Source organism: Strix aluco, chromosome 3, assembly GCF_031877795.1.
Source record: "Strix aluco isolate bStrAlu1 chromosome 3, bStrAlu1.hap1, whole genome shotgun sequence".
Classification (NCBI taxonomy): Eukaryota; Metazoa; Chordata; class Aves; order Strigiformes; family Strigidae; genus Strix; species Strix aluco.
The window spans coordinates 10,980,008-11,003,240 of NC_133933.1; the positions used below are offsets into that span (position 1 = coordinate 10,980,008).

Below are 23,233 nucleotides of genomic sequence, written 5' to 3' on the forward strand. Positions count from 1 at the left end.
TCGAGCAGCCCCCGTTTAGCAGCTAACTCTGGAAATAGTCCCCTGTTTACCAGCAAACCCATCATAACTGATGCCCAGGCAATCTTCAAGTGTTTAGAAAAGCAGCAGATTATCTCAAAAGCAAATCCTGCATGTCAGCTTGCCACACATCGAACGACCTTCTACAGATGTTCCAAAGAAAACAACCTTTCTCCCCTGTCAAAGATGACAGACACTTCCTTGGACAAACACAGCCCAGCGCTAATTGTTCTATATTGTGCTTCCTGCCTAGCTTTCCAGCCTTGCAACATACTCACTTTAGCTAAGAAAAAAATAGGCAGCACCTGCCCAGGATGTACTTCAGTCACAGCTGAGCAAGCTCTGGTTTCCAAAAGCACAGCTGCATTACCCCTACCCTACTACACCTGTATAAATTAATTTTTCTGCATGATTGCCTACTCCCTTAGTTAAATCTGAGAGGCACCTTATTGACTAAAGTGCATACAATATAATTGTATCATTACATCTCACTATGTATAAAATGCTATTGCTTCACACTTAAAAATTTGGAAAAGGAAGATGTTAAGAAAAGGATGAGGCTGGATAATAACATACACTTGCAAGGAGCACAAGTCTCTGGGCAAACCACTTCAGATAAAAGGCAGCATTTGACTCAGGTTCTAACAACAGGGGAAGAAAAGAGAAGCACTAAAAGCCATTTCCCAGATTTTGGATAGGGAGGTATTAATATTCTGCTTCAGTATACCTCCTTCTCAGATTTTCTCTGGCTGGAAGAATCCCACTAATATTTTCTCCAGTGGCTTATGAATATCATGAGTGTTCTGCCTTTATTTGCATGCAGCCATTAAGTAAACTTAATTGCCCACAGGTAGATGTTCTTATGTGCATACAGGAGGTCCGAGCCAGGATTTTCTGCATGCATAATCTTAAGAAACTCCAGCCCCATTCTTGAAAACTATATTAAAGAACACGAGCACTAAAATGCAAAATTATCAAAATGCAGATGTCAGAATATCAGTTGCCAGGCAACCTTAAATAACCTTCCATCCTTTTGCATATGTGCCATAACAGGGGCTGCCATATCAAGATCCAACAGTATCTATTTTCCAGCCGTACGCTGTGGCAGGCGGTGCCCAGGCAGTGAATGGGGGCTGTTGTAGGGAAGCAGGCTGTGGTCTGCGGACTGCCCACACTCACTCATGTTGCAGAAGCTGGAAGGTGAAGCAGATGGGCAACTGCAGGAAGAGAAAGAAGGATCTTACAGTTACATCAGCTGAACGATACACTGGAGAACTGGGCTGTGCCTTTACAGGAAAGCCCGTGAAATGGCAGGAAGTCACACCAACAACATTTTTCCAGGTGGTCACTCACTGTGTGTTCCCTGTTTTCTCTGGGCTCGGTCTGAGGTACCTGGGGTCTGGTTTGCAGAATGACTGATGGCTGTCACAGCCGTCGGTCCGCAATCAGAAACGTACACTGGATGTACCACCAAGGCTCAGCACTCCGGGAACTCGGGTTGAAGGTTTTTCAAACTGGGCACTAGAATTAGTGGAAATCCTTGCAATTATGTTCTCTGCCCTCAGATTATATCCTTAAAACAGGAATTATAATACCTTCATAACTGATTATAACTATTTATTTATGAGATTTTTACGGCAGTAAGAGGGTTTGCATAGGAGCCTCCAAAATAACACTATTAAAATAAACCACAAAGACATTAATAATTTTGTATTCAATGCACACTGAAAACAAATGTTAAATAAATAACGAGAGAATGAATGAAGAAGACAAATTACTCAGCAGCACCCTTTCAACAAGCCCCTTATTATTCTGGGCAGTGAATGAAACAGACAGTGTGGGAGAGAAAACAAACACACAACCAGAGCCAAGCAAAGGGCATAAAAGAACGGAGGGTGCAGAGGAGTCACACTCAAGCAGGGAATGGTGCCAAACGAGGAAGGCGGTGAGATGACAAAGGGAGAGCCCTGGTGACAGCTCCCTGCCCAAAGGAGAAAGCCTTGTCCTCCAAGCAGAGGGAGGGCTGTTGGGACACTGCTGTCACTTCTTAGGATGGGAGATCATGAGCCAGAGCACAGCAAGCATTTGAAGCCATGTGCAAGGTCCTGGCCAACAGCAAATTTCTCCCACCCCATTTTCACATAAAAGTGTTTGCAATACTCAGCCCTCTGGCCCAGCGCTCTGCTTGCTGCTGCAAGAGAAAGGTATGAGTTGAAATCTCTCCTGGGAGCCAGAAGTTTGTGGAGAGTTCTACATGTTGTCATGCAAACAGGGGGTGCAAGAAATGCACAAGAAGGGGCAGAGGAACGAGGTTGGGTCACAGGCTTGGAGCACAGCATCACACCTCTGACAATGCCTTCCAAAAACTCTCTTCCAAAAACTCTCTTCCAAAAGCAATGACTGAGAAAAACAATGTACAAAGCTCTTTGAAATAAAGTACTGCCTGTGTAGAGCAGAAGTCGATGATTTAGAATAAAATACAAATATTCGCTAAATACAGTTTTCTTATCAGGTAGCTTCTGCGGGAGAATCATGGCAAGATATTCCCCAGACAACACCAAGGCCATCAGGATGTGGCAGCACCATCCAACCCCACAAGTCTCTCAAGCTAAGCTCTCCTCCAGCAGGTCTGGGGAACAGTCTCCTTCAGAGTCTGAAGACTTTTTGATTCCAGCTCTGTGACTGGAAAAACAAGCCTCTCTCTTTTTTTTCCTCCCCCCGCCCCCCCCCCCGCACCAAGAGCAAAGCTTCATCCCTTGAAACCGATCCATTTGTCCACCGTCTTTCAAATCCTTGCTCTCAGCTGGGGGTATTGTCTTTCTTCTGTTTATTCTGCCCTAGCATCCACTAAGCTTGATGCTGTGTTTGCAGAGGAAGTGTTATGACCCAAAGTGGCTCGGTCACACACACATCCAGATCGTGATGACATTTCAGTGCCCCTGGATCACTGCTTATCAGCGCCGTTAACAGTCATGCATAGCATTTGGCATGTTCAAACCTGTAATACTTCTGCTCTGCACACTTAATGCTTGTTTAATATGACTTTTTTAAAAGAAACACACATTTAAAGAGGGTTTATTTATCCTTTTGTTTATATCTTGCATTACTTTTACCCTGAGAGGTTTGATTTAACGCAAATGCAGGTCTCCATCACCCAGCAGCCTGCACTTCTTTGGCTGGCAGAGTTTAATGACATTCACTCAACTATTCTTCCCCCAGCATAAGTGGAGGAGCCACCTTTCTCTTCTGTTTCTGCTTCCTAGAAGATGAAGGCTGAGACAGTTTGCCATATCTGCCCTGAGCTGAACTAAGTGACAAGGTTTTTTCCACACCGTTCATCCGAAAAGAGCAGTTGTTAAGTCATTAATCAGTATGCAGTTCAGACAAAGGGCAGGATCTATCACACCAAACTTTAGGCTCCTAGAGTTGAGCAAGTAACACTTGCTTTCCTTCAGAGTCCATGGAAACAGATCCTTTAAGGGCACAGTTCCAAGGCAGACACCCAAAGTGGACCAGATTCACCCCTCCCTCCAACAGCCTGGGTTTCTCCACGTGCTCTGTGGTGATCTCCGGGTGACCGGCTAGATGCAGACAGGGCTCACTGCTCAAACTCCAACAGTGGCAACCTAAACACCCCAGGGAAGCAATGGCAATGAAAAAAAAAAAAATAAAAGCATGTTTCACTATACACAGAAGTTGACTGGCTTCAATCAATATCTTTTCTGTTCTAGTGGAAAGGGTCAGGAAGAAGAGAAACAATATGGGAAGATGCTGTTGCCAATGCCTGTACCTTCATAGAGAGCGAGCACGTGAATCAACAGCGCATTTTTATGTCCTCACATCAGCAGGTATCACAAAAGCCAATTCTGTCAAATGTCGAGTTTGTTCTCATCATATAATCAAGATATTTGTAGGCAGGAACAGGTTCCAGTCTAATTAAATTTGATCAGACTTGAGCTTTTTCCCAGACAGTCGCACTTTTTAGCCGTCTCTGAGCATCGTGGTGATATTTACTGGGAAACGCAAGCGCTCTATTTCCATAAAAGCAGGCAGTTTAAAATTAGCTGCAGATAACAAAATGACTGCTTAGAGCAGAAATGTAATTTTCTGAAAGGGGTTATTGGTTCTGAACATGATGCACTGCACTCATGATCTGTCATGCCTCATTACTTCAGACCAAATAAGTCGGGCTAGTATAACTGGATACGTTAGAGACTCTCCTCAATGCCGAGTTCTTTTTAAGATGCTGCCTTCCAGGCTGAAGTCTTAAAAAAAAAAAAGCCATTAACAAACTCATTTTCTCAAGTCCTGTGGCATATTTACAGGTTAAATGGAATGAAATTTTTTCAATAGTTCTTAAAGCACAGCTCCACTTTTGAGAGTGATTCAACAGAAATTGAATCAATTGACTGAAAAGTTTATTGCCTGTAAGCATTTAAATATCACTTCAGAGGTTTAAAGAAATAGGTATTATAGCAGCTTTGCATGTTCAACTAAGGTTCAGAAGCTGTCAGAGAATTTATTCTAATTCCAGTAGTAATTTGTATCTCATTTGGTTAGGCCACTGCGAACTAAATATAGGTCATGCACGTCCCTGATTTGCATTGGTGGAGCTTAGCCATATTTGAACACAAGGAAACTCTGTTCTTTCTACCTTTCTTTCTAGCCTATCTAACTCCACCTAATATAGTTTGGGAACTCAAATTACAATGACATAATCTTCACTAGGTCTCCACTGGTACAATTTATTACAATTAAATCATTAGGAATGTGATGATGCATACTAAGAGGACTAAAATTCAGCACAGAGGTCCTTTGGTTGTGCAGGGTTATGGCAAAGAGCACTAGAAACTTACTTTCGTCCTTAAAACAAGAGGCTTTATACCCTCCTTGTGACTTAAGGGGAAAAAAACAAACTGGAAAGGTGGCGGCGTCTGTGTGGTTACTTTTAAAAGTGGGACTATATTTCAAGCATTTATTAACCAAATTGAGCATATGAAATTTAAATTATGCTTTCCTTGTCTTATTAACATATTAATGAATATACATCAGCAAGTTGAACTAAAAATATATGGAAGATTTGCATGTCTGATTATCTTTGTGGAATTTTGCAACTGACAATTTGAAAGGACAGGAAAAAAACCACTTGTGTTAAGGTCTATGCAAAATTACAGCTTAGAGAGGTTCCTTAATCAAAGGGTTGTTTTGTATCTTTTATAAGCTAAAATGAGAATCTCTTTCTAAATGAAGAGGACTTGCTCTTGGAATTATGTTCAAAGTAGTCATTTCCCCAACTTTTAAAGCAGTAAGTAGGACAATGATGTCTTAACCAAAAGCACTGCCAGTGATCTCCTCCCAACCATCTCCTTTCAGAGAAAAGCAGGGAAACTTATGCTTCACCACATTGCCTCAGTAAGTATTTTCAAAACAAGCAGAGAGAAAAAAAAATGGAACAGAGGCACACAAGGAAACAGGGAAAGCTATTTTGATTGTCGACAGCAATCAAATTCTTGTAACCATTGAATGAAAACACAACCAACAAACCCGTTTATTTGTTAAAGCTGTGACTAAGTCAGGACTTGCTTGCTGTTCAGTTCTCCTCACAGTTTCCAGACTTCTAGCATCACTCCAGGCAACTCAGCCAACTCTGTGGTTCAGCTTGCCATATTTCCCACCTAATGGTGGAGAAAATAATTGGACAAGTAATAATGCAAATATTTCAATCATGTCTCTCATTAGCAACTGTCATGAATGTGCGCAGCTGAGAAATTTTCTAGAAACAAAGAATATCAACGCTGTTAATATACTAAGATTCCTCTGTTCTAGCAATCTTATCAGGTTTCCACCTCCAGATACCATTTTAGATCATTCCCAAATCAGATACCTTTTCCACACTTCTCCAGATTAAGTCTACAATACCAAACTCATCCAACAGCCATGTGTCTCATTTTCCATTCCTCCTCCATTCTTTGAAGAAAAGCTGGAACTTTGGAGAGGTTATCCTTACCACTCAAGGAAAGCTGCTTTACTTTTCATGTTCAAGAGACCACTAGCTAGGATTTAAAATGAGTGATCCTGTGAACACGTATGCTTAAATGAGCATTTTTTTTCATGGCAAGGCAGAGCTCTCAATTTCTTTTGCTCAATTTCGCCCTCACCTCATCCCTTCAACAAACTGATCCAGACTAAAAACAATTTGGGGAAAAAATTAAGGGTGGGGAGGGAACAAAAAAACCTGAATTTGGACTCACTCAGCCACTTTCAACTCTGCAAATAACTAACTACCAGGGTAGCACAATGCTGAGAATAAGTAGCAAAGGTCTTTAAGTCCACATTACTGCAAGAAAAAGACCTGTAACCTGAAACTACCGTCTAAGACCCACATGTGATTTTCCATGGCAGTTCTATTTACTGCCTTCCTTTCAGTCTATGTTTTTAACAAGATGAAGCAAAGCCCAGCATACTAAGGTGCACCTGTAAGACAAATCCATTTAATATGGAGGTAAGCGAATCTGCAAATGAAGATGAAATGTTTGAGCTTCTTCGGTGCTAACTCCCACCAGTCATCTGCTGAAAACCTGACCTGTACAACGTGGCAGGTGGTATCTGCAAAAAGAGCCTTAATTCTGTCCTGGGAAGGGGCATGAGCATCTCCGCAGATTTTTTTTGCTGGCATCTAGAAGTCCCTAGGTACCATTGCTAGGAGTATAAACTCATAGCAGTAAGAACATCTGCAGCAGGAATGAGAGTTTGCTTTTATGCAGACAAAGCACTAGTATTCCAAACAGTTCACGTGTTGATTAACTACATTTCTGTACAGGGAACTCATAATACCTCAGCATTAACGCTCAGTTACTGACTGCCAAGAACAGTTTTGTACACCAACAAATTCCAGCAACTACCAGCAAAATCCCTCTGTTAGAGATTTTTGTAAAGGGAATGATAAGAAGAAAAGGAAGGAAAAAAGTTATGTTTATCTTTTTTTCCATTTTTAACTAGGACGAGACATATGAGTAGAAGCACTAGAAGGATGGAAAGCCACAGCTTGCTAAAAATTAGAAGAGAAATATGTCCTTGATAAAGATTATACTGAGAACTGCCTACGAATTGCATTCTCCTGTTGCCCATGCCTTCTGCTGCCTAATATATTAATAGAACTGTTCACCACATGGGAATTCAATTTGTGAAGAAAGGTGAAAAAATAAAGCTGCTGGCAGATAACACACAAGCTGCTCAAAAGAAATGACACAGGTTCACTCTTCTCTCAAAAACTAAGACATGCAGAGAAACACAGCAAGTTTAATTGTACACTCTGCAGTGACTTTTGCTTTGCTAGTGTGTACTGTTGGGTGGGTTTTTTTTGTTCGATCAATTCTTACACAGCCAAAGCTGGAGTCCAGCTTCATCAAGAGTGTGTATATATATATATATATATATAAAAGACAGACTAAAGAGGATCCAAAGGATTAAGCAGCAAAGGGTGTAAGTTACAAGCATTTGTCCCCAGTTATGTGCCAGCTTTCCGATTTTGTATCTTCTGATACCTTCTCCTGCAGCAGCTCTTCCTAATTAAAATAAATTAAGAACCACTTCTTATTTACACCCCTGAACATTAATATTCAGGGATGTCAAGAGAGACCATGACAAACATGGAGGGAGCTCCAAAGCGCTTTTCAGCAGCAACATGACATATTGGCAAGAGGGGGAAGGCTGGCCAACTGGCAAAACAACAATTTTAAGTGTACTTGGCCAGGCTAGGCCTGTAAAAACAAGAAGCTTTGTCAGCCAATGCAGTGAGCACTTATGTTCATAACAACTCCTTTTTTCCCCTGAGTTTTCTAAGAACAAATTACTTACTAATGTTGATATACAAGTCCTTTGAAGAACACAGATGGCCAGCAATACCAGCGCTAAGATGCAAAGAGGCCAGTCACTTTGATTTGCTGTATACAGGCTCTCCAGCAAAGAAATTCCCCCCATTTTAAAATGTATTTCTGAGAATCATGCAAAACTTTTGAGTTTTGTTAAAAAGAAGCTAGCAGAGATTCCAATTCTTGGTCCTTCAACCACGTTCCCCTTACTTGAAAGCCTCCCAGGGTAAATATATTTCACAAAATATATTTATCCCAAGAGAAATTAATTCAGAAAACAGAACACATTCACCTTCATACCCAAACTACACGCTGCTGGTTTTACAAAGGTGGGCAATGCCAGAAGAAATCACTAACTCCTATGTATTTACCCCAGGAGGTCTTACACCAGCAAATGCTGTCTCTGGGTCCTCAACAGTTAATTAGACCCAATCTTTGCATTGCAAAGTTGCTTTTTAATAAACCAGGAATCGACCATATTGGTCAAGCATAGTCCCCTCTGCCTCCTGCCCCAGAATTAGTAAAATGAGAAACGGTGGTATTTTTTAATCCACCTTTTCCACTTCAGTTTTTTTGTCTTCTGCAAATCTCCAAAGAAACTTCCACTTCATACATTAAAACTCATCTTTGCAACGTTTCGCCTCAATTAAAGCCTGATTTTGCTGCAGCAAGGTTGAACCTCTAGCAGGTTGGCAGATGTGGGAAATGCAGAGCTGCTCCTCTACCCTACAGGAACCTTCTTATTAGAGAACAGAGCCAGAGCTGAGGAGGTTTTGAAGCTCATCAGCCATCTTTGTCTCCAGACTCTGCAACATGTTGTCTTTAAATGCCATCAGCTTTTTTCAGACCAGACCCCGCCAACATTCAGTGTCACAGTTCCCAAACAACTGTCCCTCTGCTGAAACCAAACCCCCAATTTCCTGACCCAGAAGTTCGCGCATTCAGACCGAACTAAAGTGCAAACTAGAAAAGCAACAGAAACACACTCTTAGCTCAATCTTCAATGTGAGGTTTGGTGAATAATGAACTGAAAGGCACGCAGCGACTGGATTAAATAAGGAGCACAAAACCATCCATTTCACCTGCGAGTCTATAGGATAAATGCTTGGGTCTGCTGCGGCAGAGTCACCGACCGTACGTCTGACCACAGGGACTTTATCCAGCTTCAGTCTTGAAGATCTCAAAGCATGCACCCCTGCAAACTCTGAGAGTATCCCACCCCAGTGGTGCAGGAGTAGCAAAGAAAAGGTTGAAAATTTATAGAAATGTTTTCAGTAGGGGAGCCAAGGTGAGGATCAAGGGCTGTTAGCTAAGAGTAGGTTCCAGAAGTGTACCAACCACTTCTGGGGGCAAGAGAGCTGGTAGAAAACCAGGGTGAAGACTTCCAGAAAAGCCACAAGCAGACAGGAATAACATAGGGATGAGAAGAGGAAGAAGGAAGAACATTCTTCTGACTAACTCATAAATGCATAGCGCCAATTCCAGAAAAAGGTGTAGCAGAGCAATGAAATGCATTTTCCGGAGACAGTTTTTTAACAGACAGGTCTGTTGAACCCAGTTGCCCTGTCCCAGCCTCATCATAGTCTGTATCCCAAGGCTGCAAGAGATGGCTCTGGAGGGTGATTCATCAAAGCTACACAACATTTTATTGCTGCATGAGAATGTGAGATTGATGTTAGATTGCAAAATATTTGTTGATCGCATGAGATACATAACAGATGGGAAGTTCTCTGTCATAATATCTAAGACCTCAATATATTTTCTGAGAAGGTAAAATATTTCAAGGGTGCAGGACTGAATCTGAATTTAAGCAGATGAAAGGGAGTAGATACACATCCTTACAATAACATCTATCTTCATACAGATCACCATCAAGTAATCCAGAATTCTCCCCATAACACACTGAACTCAGCTACAATCAAAAATATTTGTCTCACTTAAATTATTCTATTTAACTACTTCAGCCAAACCAGTTCCAGAATAAAAACAGTTGACAAGGAGTGTGTGCGTGTTCCTGCACACCTGTATGTGTATATACCCGGCACAAGTAAGGATGGAAACTGTTAGTACCACTAATTGTAGAATATCCTTGCTTTGTATAGGATGAGCAGATGAAAAAATTAAAAAACTCATGAAAAAATATTATCAAATATATACAGTGGAAAAGCGACAATTCAAGTCAGACAGTTATTTAATATCTCAAGTTAATGCTCTTATGTCCATAATACGTTACACTTAAAAATCTCAATAGGCACAAATAATAAAATTTTCTTCTTGTTCCCCAAAGTTCCCTTTGCTTTCAGAAGAAGGCGACAAAAATTGAACTGTCGAAGCAAAGGACTACAGGGAGCGTCATGCAGAAGATTAAGGAAATAACTGAGTTAAGGCAGCCAACTGTGTTCCAGTTTTCTCTGTGCCGAGTGACCCATTGCCCTCTCTGGTTTTTATTTGCTTTTGCACTGTACTGCCTTATGTAACTGTTCCCTCCAGCTCATAAATTTCCAAGGTGAACAAAAGCTCAAGTGATTACATTCAGCTTCGCTACAAAGGTGATTTTTTTTCCACTAACTTCTACTTACCAGGGTTTCTATTTTTAATCATATAAAATTATTAAGCCCATTGAGGTTAAGTTGATCGATTCGGCTTCTAAACACCCACGCTTTCCCATTTTTGACCAGAACAATATTTCTGATAATGTTAGTAACTACAAAGATTAAAATGGATTAAGCCTGGAGAGAAAAAAATGGTTTGGTGGTTGTTTTTTCTGCCCCTTCACAGGCCAGGCTGCCCTTAGTTTGGCTCAGGTATCTAGAACTACTTTTCATCTCCCTAAACATCTCTTTTGCCCATACCGATATCCTACAAAAGGCAGTCTGTCTTTTCAGAATAGATCCTACATAAAAGAACTGGAAGTCCATTATCTGAAGTTATTTTCAGGAATAGCTCAGAAGCAACCTGACCTGACGTCACACGGAAGCAAAAACAAGTCCAGCCATCAGCTTCCTCCCTATAGTAGGAGTTTACCCATGATGTTTTCTTGATCTGACCTGTCTTCAGAGGTGAAAGCTATTGCTGGAGATAACTGCAGCCTGGGGAAACCAAGAGACTCGTGCTTACAAAAATGTGCAGAACGCCAACAGATCCTCAGCGGCATGCAGTCTGTAATCCTAGCAAGGTAATGAGATTTACAGAAGCTAAATCCAAAGATTTTTTATTACACTGTGAAAGCATGTTCAATTTCAATATTTGTCAACGTGTGTGAATCCAGCTCATCATTTGTTTACAGCACGGTTGATACAAATTTCAACCTAAACTTGTGTAGAATATACATAATTAACAAGTCAGAAACAATTTTGATCTCCCAAAAGTTTACTTTGAGACCTACTTCACTCCTTACCAGAACATTAAAAGACTTAAATCTTCATAGTGATACAAACTCCAGACCTCCAAAATCCTGGTAGCATTTTACCTCCTACATGACAATTGCCTGTGTTCATTATGGATTCTTTCTGCACCTGAATTAACAGAATTATTACCTGAATCATTATTATTTTCTCTGAATTACCAGGGTCCAGACCCAGCCATTAGCAGAGAGCAGATGTGATATACCTATGGTAAACTGTGAGCTGACAGTTCGTACTTTCTCAGTATCAGGTAGGTTCTTGCACTAGAAAAGGATCACTTCATCTAGTAAGTCCTTTCATCAGTATTTATCTCGCTGGTGAGATTTTAAAGTGACAACCAAAATATAGTCAGAACTAGCAAATATTAGATTTTCAATTTATCAGAAGTCTATTACTAAAGCTTGTCTGTTCTTTAAAGAAAGATGTTTATTTATATGAAGACACATACCCCTTGATGATTTCCGAAAAATGATATGGAATAAGAAGCTGCTCTTTGCCTTAAATTTGAAAGAAATTATCCTAGGTTCTTAACTTACACTGTGGTTTTAGTATTTGCTATATAGTAGTATTTACCTATACTATTAACACCTCTGTCAGGTAGATGTTTTAAAAAAGGAAACAGAACAGAAATACAATGTTTTGGGAAAAAACCCTCTAATCCATAATCCTGATGCAATTTCCTCAGGTCTTTCTGGGAAGAATCTTGCAGTGGAATCCCAGACTTCATGTTAAATTAGGGCAGAAAATACGCTTTGCTCATAAAACATGCTTAACATCCCACAAAACTCCAATAAAAAAGTTCTATAACATGGATTAGCAGTATCTTAAACACTGAAAAAAAATGCATGTGAAAATACCCACTCTGTAAATAAGTTCAAGCATAAAAGCCAAGAGCAAATACTCAGGCTAATCTATAACATTTGATCAGTCTCAGATATTAAACTGCAAAATACATAACACTGCAGGAAAGTAAAACTTATTGGCAAATCAGCCCAGAATACTAGTGGGAAGAAAGGGAGGGGCACATGTCATAAGGAAAATAATATGACAAAGTCCATAAAACAAGTTTAAATATATTTTAATGCCAAGCCACAGTTCAAACCCAATACATTTATTTTCTACTAATGACAAGGTCAGATATAAATCTGTGACTGAAATCTGAAGGTAACCTAACATTGTACAGCAGCGACCATTCACCATATGGAGCAGCGTTGATGCAGCGGGGCAGGAAGGGCACGAGAAGGGCAACTCTCCAGCTCACTCCACCATCCCTCCTGGCAGATTCGTGTCCAGTTGAAATTTCATGCCAAAAGAGCTTTACAGCGATGCTCAGAGAGGGAGAACAAGATTAAAAAGGACATAAAGAAGGGGGCAGGGAGCTTTAGATATTTTAAGAGAAAGCCAGCAAGGTAGGCTTGAGAGATACAGGAGAAAACCATTGTGTAAATGAAAAGATGGGCTGTTCAAAAGGAAAAAATGAACTGGCAGTGATGAGCACTGAGTATCATGAACAGATGAAGGCAAAGTGCAACTGCTTTAGGATTTTATTTTTAGTCATATTGTTAAAGAAAATGGGCTTTCAAAGCAGAGTACTTCATGACTAGCATGTTCATCTGCTTTTAACCAGGATGTATAAAGACTACATCACTAGCATAAAGGAAACGTTAAACGTCGCTGTAAAACTTTTACTGAAGAAGAAAAGTTCAAACTGCAAGTTACAGATCTTGAACTAAACTTTCCAAAGTTTGGAGCACCAGCATTTCTAAATGTTTCTCGTTAGAAGTGTTTGTAAGAGCACTTAGAGAAAGGGTTCTTCTTTTTTTTCTATTATCAGTAGTGCCAAGGATAGTAAGAATTAACACATGCAAGTTGTAATGGATTCTCAAACCCAGAAACATGTCTCTTCCATCAGAAAACATTACATGAATTTTGTAAAATTTCATTAAAGTCAGTCTACTAGCGTTTATGAACCAGTCACTCCAAATTCCCCATTTCTAGCCTTATTAGGTCTTACACATATAGTCATGAAAGAATTGACCAATTAAAATTCAGAGATGACAAGCAGAAAGCAAGGTTACTTATTGAAAAAGGAGCAGACACTCTACCAAACTGCCTGGCCTTCTGTTGGACAGAGATCTAAATCCAGTCCAGAGACACCAAGAAGAATCAGAGCGACTTTAAATTCTGGAAAGGTACATTTTCTACAGAGCACTTCTTTGCTTCTGTTGAAACATATGAAATATTAATGTCAGTTCATTACACATCAATGCATTTGTATACTCCCCCGTTATCAAGTGTCCAAATGAAAACAGTCTATTTTGAATAATTTACTCCTGAATCATCAGCCAGCTTTCTTCTGCAAATCCAGGAGATCTCAACTATTTGCCAAATCACATCTATGACTGACAGACAGTCTTTTCTAAAAGATGTTCTCTCTGTTAAGTATCAGAAAGGTACCAGCATACATGTATTTGATGTGCTACAAAATCTGATATTTACAACAGATATAAATGTGCTAACGATAAAGTAAAAATACATATAAAGGCTATAAAACATGATGGTTTTAAGTCCGTGGACTGGATCCAGTGTGCAAGAACAACTCGTTCAACCTCCAATAGGAAAGTCTCTGTGACCATTTTTCCAGGAGGTCCCCAAACACATGTGGGAAGAGGCTGAGGGGTAGATGACTCTTCTGGCAACCCACTTGCTGCTGTTTTGGTCCCGGGGTTCCCCCCCAACTCCCCTGCCTCAGCCCATCATGTGAGCATGCTGCGTACTGCCTCAGCCAAAAGCTTTGGAGCAGAAAGGCTATTTAAACCAAAGCTAAAGAACCACAGCACCTTAAAATAAATGCTAATTTTGACTGAAGTGGTGACAATCCTAATTACTCCATGATTATTTCTGTAAGTACCAGTCCAATACCCTTATTCACACCGGCAGCTAGACCTGCTGACAGCTCACTACTGCACTGTCCTCAGCAAAGGAGACAGAAGTTATGCCTGATGGCAGTTCAAAAAATACATTCACACAACCACTTCCCTTTGAAATATGAAGTTGCATTGCTAAAATAATTCATCCTGGCTTTGTTGTGGGGCTTTTTGGTAAGAGAAATTACAGCATCTCAGAAATGTGTATTCTTCATGTTCACATCCCCTTTCACTACACAGGGTGGAAGAAATATAAATGTGCCTACTGATTGATGTTACCGTAATAATCTATTACCAGGGGGGAAAAAAAATAAAATCTCAAAACAGAAGTCACTAATTACATAATTCCCTTATGAAATACAACAGTGATTCTGAGTTAAGGATTTTTTTTTAATGAACATGGGTATTTTTCCCATTTGCTCACTAATGTACTCATTCTAATGTACTCACTGTAACTTTTTTGTTTTAAAAACTTTTTCCATTTGTTACTAATGGAATATAATTACTTCTAATCTCAAGATCCTGAGGAGAAAATTCCACTTTTTTTGAGGCTAGGAATACACCTAAACAAACACCCCATTACTGTATTGGTCACTGCAGAGATACACAGGTGGAAAGCAGAGGGTCAGCACTTCGGCTAAGCTTTCAAAGACCAAGAGGGAAAAGTGGACTAACAGAATAATTTCAACAATATATACTGACTCAGTAGGATCCCAATTTACTTGTACTTTCATTCTGGCCTTGGTATAGCCATGCTCTTCAGTTAAATCGTTCAAGTCTGCATAGGAATACTTCAGGTGTGTGGGTGTGTCAGTGGGTGTGTGTGTGTGTGTATATATATATATATGTGTGTGTATGTCTGTGTGTCTTTGCACATGTAATTTTTTTTAATCTATACCTAATCCGAGTACTCTTTGCTATAAACTACTAAAATATTTCAAAGCCCAAAGAAACGTACTAAATGTTAACTATTGACATCAAACCCCCAAAATTAGCTCACAGTATGATCTGCAGTAGCTACTGCTAAGAAACGAGGTTTAAGATTCACTAACACATTGTAGAGGAAAAAGATACCAAACTGAAACACATTTCCTGGCAGAAAAAGACAGCAAAATTGAACATGGGAAGCTGTGCCATAATTCATATGAATTATAAAGATTAAAAAGAAATGCAGTGTTCAGTACCGATTGAGCTATATCTCTTTCAGGCAGATAAGACCAGGTTGCATAATGTGACTGGAATAAAGGTGTACTTCTAACGTGAAAATAGGTGTTATGTAAAATAAAGAGGAGTCTCTCCCCTCATTTGTCCTAAAATGTAAGGGATGCTTGATCACTATTATTTGTGAACTTTATTCTTTTGCAGCTTCCACTTTGCAGATACTACGTAATTTTAGTATTTGATTAGGAAAAAAAAACCACAAACGACTAATCAACTTCACAGTACATGGAATACAAACATAATTTTAATATAATTGCTAGTACATCTGATTTTATGTTTCATTTCTACAGCCTCAGATTTTCTAAGCTTCATGTAAAGAGAACTGTCAATACATATGTGAACATTCAAAAAAAAAAAGCAAAAATTGCATTCACTACCCAGACTGTATCTAAGTATCCAAAGATGGACCACAAGTTCAAGTACATTAAAGGCCCAGTGGTGACAAATACACCAGCTTGATTTGGATGCAGTGAATTCAGCAATAGGTAAAACCTTTCAGCACATATGTAGCTAAATCAGGTTTACACATTTTGGGGGAAAAAAAACCAAAAACAGCTTACCTGCCCATTTTTTCCCAGTTCCATTTCAACTATTGCAACAGGAGTGTTTATCTGATCGATGTGTCTTGACTGTGACTTCAGATCCACTCGCCAGTTCATGTTTTTCAAGACATTATCCCAACGGCTTTGATTGATCAGGCTCTCATGGATCTTTATTCGGTGGTTCTTCCAAAACTTTGCAATGACTGCAGCCTGATCTGATGTGATGCCACCTTGTTTTTTGGTTTGGGCAGTGAGAAAAGCCTCCAGCTGATTCAAATCCATGTCCGCTGAAGCAATTGACTGCAGGGAAAAGGAGAGGAGTGAAAGGGAAAAGCTTGCTCAAAAAATGCTCTTTAACAGTCTCCAAAAGGTCACATCTTTAGGGTTTTATCAATATCAGATTTTAAAGGGATAGTGCAAACAAATCTGGGTTATGGAAATAACCTGACAACTTTCATTAAAACTCAATTTCAAGTGCCTACCACTTATCCCAGAATTCCTGCCCCCAGACAGCTGGAGGGTAATGGACTGGTAACAGTGATGAGGAAACTGGGAGCACCTTTGGGAATGCAGTACTGGTACAGGACAACAAGAAGGCTTCTCAGTGTCTGCCTGACCCTTGCCCCCAGTATGCCCCAAGCATACCCAACTGGTCACTGCTGGGAACACTGGGTCAGGGGTCTGGCACGATACTGCTGCTCTGATGACCTATTAAACAGGAAAACTGGGGCAAACACACACCCCTGGCCAAGACCGAAACAAGTGAGGAGACATCCCAGCTCATTGCAACATCCACAGCTTCACTGGCCACCTCCACACCGTAGACAAGGAAGCAAAACTGGTAAATGCTGCACCAGTAAAGCCGGGCCAGCAGCACTGTCCACAGCAGTGTGCTTGCTGCAGCAGCAAAAGCGCAAGTCTTCCAAGGGAGAGTCCGTGTGTGGGAAGCAATCCTTAAAAATGCAACTGCAGCTTCTTCTGAAGCATCAGTGGACTCTGTCAGGCTAAATACTGGGTTTGTGCTTTGCAAGGGAGCGTAAGAGGTCATTCACTCCTTCTCCCTGCACAGCAACAGAAATTATACTTCCCAAACCCATTTTTTTCATAGATATCCAGTTTTTCCACCTGTTTTTCCAAAGCTGATAATCCTACAGCCTTAAATTTGCATTGCCTAACTGGCAATGGTTGCTAAATATGGGCATGAAGGGAGGGGGAGGACAGGAGGCAGCGAGAGGAAACTGTGGCTAAGTTTCCCCACTGTAGTTTCAAGCAGACACTTTTGCTTCATTCTCACCCAAAATGCATGCAGCTTATCCTAAATGAACACGCCAACTCCAAGCACACGCCAATATGGAGCACAGCAAGGTGAAGCGTAACCAATGCTGCAATCCTTGGGATTTGCCTCAATTTAAATTTTCCTTGACATGGCATTCCTACTGCCATACTCCGTATGTTCAGGGAAATAACGATCTCACTCTTGTTAGCCAAGAGGGTGACACCATGTGGCTTTTGGCCGGATGCACACTGTGTGCTTCACACTGCTTATCTGCAAAAGTGGGTATCACTTATCTAAAAACCAAGGGGTTAGCACTCTGTGAGCTTGCCAATTATGCAAAACCTACTGCTTCTACCCAATTCATGAGCGATGAACTAAAATTGTCAGCGGGGTGAGCTACTGGCAGGCTCTACCATCTTCCTCTAGACCAGATAGATGTCAAAGCACACGACCTCAGGAGTGGCCTGAAATAAAACAGCAGGTAAGAAAAACAAAACACAAGAACTAGCCCAAAACAAAGAGCTCACCCATCGCACAAGCGACAGAGAACAGCAGCAGGTTTGCTGCTTTGAAGTGAGTAAAGCCAACACCGTGATGGGCTCAACATTCAGCAGATACACCACCACATCCTCCTTACCTTGAGTTGTTTTTCAAGAGAAAAGCAAACCAGAAACAACCTGCCCCAAAAGCCCAACGAACAACTTGTGATCTATAACTGTTAGCTGCCTTTTATCATCCAGTGTCTAACAGCTTTCTCCTGAAGCTTTTGTAGTAGTTTTTCAAAGAGGGATGCGCTGCCCTTCCTTGCTCTCACAATGGATTAGCTGCCATCTGTTATGTGATCGAGAAAAGAAATGGCAATGCACACTAGAAGTAACTGCTCAGCTGTATCAGGGTTCCAGCTTAATAGGAGCATCTGCCAATTTATTATAAAATTTGAGATGCCTAGTACACCGCTCTGTCTTTTCTGTAGGGCACTCACCATATCTGTATATATTGTTTGCTTCTATCGTGAAAACATTTAACTTAAGAGCTAATTATCTTGTAATATCTAATTATGCTGTAAATGAAAAAAGCACCTTTCCTTTTCAAAAGAAAAGCTATTTAAAGTCCTTTCCTACATCCACATCTTACGTGAACAGGGCTGTCTATTAACAGCAGTGTGCAATACTTTCTGGTTTAGTATTTTTCATAACACTACATCTGTGTGGGGATCTGTTTGCATGTTGTGTGACACCAACTACTGCTTAGTGTCTTTTGTGTTGGTTTATGCAAATGGCAGGAGGAATAGGGGTGAATCAACAACCCCAGACCCCAGCACCTTACATAAGCCCTGCCAAGACCAAAATCAAGTTTGAGATGCAGACTTTCTTCTCAGTTCAGCTGTGCAGAAAATTGCCTTCTGTTTTATTGCTGCGCAGGAACCAAGAACATGAACTGCGTCCTCTGCACTGAATGAAGCAAAGGTGTCATGGAGAAACATCTAATCTGCATTAAATGTGAACCTAATGCAGATTCACTGGATCAAATAACCAGGTAACCCTTTTCTAGGCTTGATTTTATAACCTTCAAATATTTCACATTTGTAATTCTCTGGATTTTTTTAACCTCACCCCCTTCACAACAACTGTGTTCGCAAGATGCAGCAAGATTTCTGGCAGTGCTTTGCTAAGCTGATAAAAACCAGACACATAAAGTTCCTTATTGTGCTTGACACACAATATAAATCTGACTTCGAAGTGTATCCGAAAGGGGAAGCTTATGACCAAGCTTGCAGTTTTAAGGATAAGAAAGACAAAACAGTATTACTAGGGCTTATACAGGACAGTTAAACTTGCCTGTTTGGCAAAGATCACCAACAGATTGATGATTGGTTAAGATCTGTGCAAGCTACATTTAAAAACTCTGTACGTTCATGTACTATAAGCACCCTGATATAGTTTGCTGCCAAATATTATCACATAAAACAGAGGAAGGAGACCATGTATCATAATTAGCAAACATTTCTCTCTCTCCCTCTCTCACACAAATACATGTGCACAAGTACACACAATATGGATCAGTTTATACTGTACATGTACACAGCTAAGAAACTGGGAGATAACAACCATACTGTATGTTGTTGGAATATAATGCATGCTTTAAATAATATACCCATGTAGTCCATCATTTAGACTAGAATCTCTCCCAGCTTAGAAATACAGCTACTACTTAAAAGCTCCTTTAAAAAAAAAAAAATATAAATTTTAATTGAAAGTGGGTACAACCAATCAATGAGCTATACTTCCAGTATAGCTGCATGAAGATATTTATGAAGACATATTTGCTTTGAAATTCCGCAACAAAACCCACCAGCTAAAAAGGTTTTCAAGTCACATAAGAACAGCAACTAATTTTAATATTCTTTTTTCATCTTAACTTGGCAACATTTCACTGCAGACAGGAAGCCTGATATGAATAACAAAGAATGAGAGAACAATTAAGGTCTTTGCTCATCTTCCATCTCCTTTATTGTATGAACACTAAATACAACTAACTCTTTAAACAAGTGTAGTTCTACTCCATTGCTCATATGGATGACCACAGTTAAATTTTGGACTTCTTTAAAGTTTTAAATGTTTTTAAGTAAAAAAAAAAAAAAAAACCCAAACCAAACAATGGAATGTTTTAATTTAACTTGGCAAAAAACTGTATTTCCAGTCATACTCTACACAGCATTACAGTTCTTTCCATACATAGAATATCAAATTACTGTGAATACACCTCACTGGTATTTGTAAGGATTAATTTAAAGTTAAAACATGAGTCGTTCTTCTGTGCTTATAACTGAAGACAGATAAAATATATCTGATTATAGGTCCCCCTCTCATGCTTTTAAACCCTAGGACCTTTGGGTGAGTGTTTACCACCCCCAGAACGATGACCAGCTGTTGTCCAGCTCCCACAGCACTGATAAAGGTGGATTCACTACTGGAATAAACACCACACACACATTTCAGCATCATAACTGGAAACTTCTCAGGACTTAAAGGTGTTGAAATCTGTTTTATCCATCAGCTCCTACAGCTGAATCACTGTCAGCACTGGTTCAAGACAGATACTCAGTCCAGACGGACCTTAAAGTGCAGGATCTACTGCTGTACCTTGAGTCACTGTACTGTCAGTGACACACGGCATTATATCGTATAGACTTTATATTCTGAGCTAAGTGTGTGTCCTGCCTTAGTTGTTTCCCACCTCATCTCTTCAGCAGTCCTCAATAACCATAGTTTTGCAATATATTATCATGTCCCTCTTTTTAGTTACTGTCTCATCTCTACGCAGTTCTACAGCACATCAAGAAGCGCTGTGTTAGAAGTATGATGACACTGAGGAAAAAGAGTTATGAAGGACCTAATTCCAGTTTTCATTGGTAATCACAGATGATTTACATAAAAATCCTCAACTAACAAAACAGGAAAGTTTTCTAAGAATGTACACACTCATAGCTGTTCTATGCCAGCAAGTAATTTAATTTACATTACTAGGACTATTCACTCAAGTGACTAAGTAAAAAAAGCCTATTTTCAAAACTAGAGTCTGTAAGAGAACACCATTAGATATTAAAATCTTCCTCACATTACATATTTTTAGATTTGTTAAAATATACTTCCCCCCCCCCAGGAAGTACAGCTTATGGACAGCATGCCATATACTACAAGCACACAAATCCTACCCTCAGCAACTGGCCACACCTTTCTTTCCAGAGGCTGGGCAGATGCTTTTAAAAAACAAGAAATAGTTTTGGTCATGCTGACTTCTCCTTGTGTTCACCTTCAACACATACCCACTATGTCTTCAAATACAATTCACACAATAAAAATATGACTTCAAATACTATTTCCTTAATGGAACAATATTTGATAACCTGGAGAGTTTTGTAGTGGCTTAATTAGATCCATTAGACATGTGCATTTGTACACAGAACAGGAAAACAGACTTAAATTCATTATCTCTTCTGAGAAATAAAGCCTGACAAGCATGCAATACTAGTGAGAAACAACAATTGGTAAATCCCACCGGGGAAAAAAGAACACACTTCATTTCCAGAAATAAAACATTACTTGTCAACCATTACGGAGCGGCTCCAAGAGCTGGCCATGCCAGCACATGTAGGCATTTTCTCCAGCTGACCCTCAAAATTGCAGGCTGCTGCCAGCCTGTAGCACAAAGAAATCACAAGCTCAGAGAAACAAACAATTCAGTGCCATGTACCACACCAACGAACTTGCTTCTTCAGGTTTTTGGAAGGCGGGTCTGAGAGGCTATTCCTGTATCACAGCCCTTGTAATCTGGACGCTCTCAGAAACACAACCTTGAAAACTGTTTCTCAGACCCTTGGAGCACATGTATGGAGAAGGGGGGACCAGCTGCAGACAGGAGGAACATGCCACGGGGCCCCACTCAGACAAAACACTTTGATCGCACAAAGCCAATTCTTGTTAACATCAGGATACTACACATGTCTTTCACTTATCATCCTTAGAAGAAAACCTTTCCTGGATTTGGGGCAAATAGGAGGTGCCTGCTGCATGTAGCTTTGGGGTGTGTGGTTTCTTCCTCCTTATCTAAAAAGAAAGGCAACCCTGGGAGAGCAGGGCAGGAACAGAAGCAGCTCTCATCATCTTTGGGCATAATGGCACACATGGGTCCTAGTGACACTAATCTTATTTGTCAAAGTTAGCTAAGCATGTTCTTCTGCAAAGAGTTGCTTCTGACAGGAGGAATTTGAAAACATCTCTGCAACCCTGTGGTTTCTGGGTCCTCCTTTGTAAGCGTGTACTAACCAGACTCTCTCCCAAGGGCTGCTGAGATAGCCAGTTCTGTAATAAATGAGCTGTTCCCAGAGATGTTCCCTGGATATTAGTCCAGTTGACTTTCCCACGTTTCTGGAGACAGTGGAAGTTTTCAACTAGTTGGTAGGTTGTGCCTCACAAACACTGTTTATTAGAGTCCAAGAGCTCTCCTGAGAATCAGAATTAAGATAAAATTAGATGCAACAGCCTGCTTGTCTGCACTTGAAAACGGTGATCCATCTTTCAGAAAAAAACCCAAAGCTGAAGCCTTCTGCACTCCCTGCAAATTTCTAAGTCAGAAATCACAGGTGACCTTAATAATACATTTAGTATTTCTACATCAAAGTGGAAAGATTTTAACTGATCTTTAAGTCTTCACCTAATCCATGGGAGATCACAAAAATTTCTTTTATTCAAGTTTCATACTACGTGCCAGTATTATTTTAGTTTGCTTCTTACTGAGCTGTAATACACCGTTAAAAGAGAAGTGAAACAGTCTGTGAATCATTAAGAGGATAATAATATATATATATAGTTTAAAACATGTAGTTTAATTTTTTTTCTAGTCTGTAATAGGTCTTTTGGACCTTATTCCAACCTGTAGAGCCTTTTGATTCATTGCCAAGGAGACACCAACCAGGTCAACGGACATTCAGTAGACCTGAAATATTTTTGAGTTACTCTGACTTTCATCAAGCTTTCTTCTTGGACAGAAAGACTCACAGCAACAAAAAAAAAATAAAATACTTAACTGATACTGCAGATGGGAAAAATCTGTGTGCATGATGAAGTTTCAGGCAAAATTACATCCTTCCTGCATTTCTAATCTTATTAAGCTTGATTCCACCCAGACTTGTCAACTATACACATGGAAGATAAAACTCTTCTCCAGGTTGCTTCCATGCTTCTTGACTGACTCCTTTATTTTCTCCCTCAAGATTCCCAGGTTCCCACCAAGCAGAAAACCCTCAAACCCCTATCTTTCTTCTTTTGCATACAAGCTCACCAAACCCAATGTTCTCTGCTAAAATTACTTTTATGTTTGAACATGAAGTTCAATAACAGGGGAGTAGATATTCAGCTATTTTTGGCCTAGCTTACAATTGAATGCAGAAGAGATCTCAGCATTAGTTTTTAAA

General features: G+C 40.0%; 1 protein-coding gene across 11 annotated transcripts in view; it reads right to left on the reverse strand.

Annotated features, from left to right (window-relative positions):
• The window catches only part of COMMD1 (copper metabolism domain containing 1), an 80,018-nt gene that overhangs the window by 41,319 nt on the left and 15,466 nt on the right, over positions 1 to 23,233 (reverse strand). For all 11 annotated transcript variants that reach the window (XR_012622358.1, XR_012622359.1, XR_012622357.1 and 8 more), the window contains exon 2: positions 16,002 to 16,283. Coding sequence is in view for 8 of the 11 variants with exons in the window: in XM_074817326.1 (XP_074673427.1) it covers positions 16,002 to 16,283 (282 nt within the window). In the remaining 3 variants the exon portion in view is untranslated. The remainder of the gene's footprint in view (positions 1 to 16,001; positions 16,284 to 23,233) is intronic.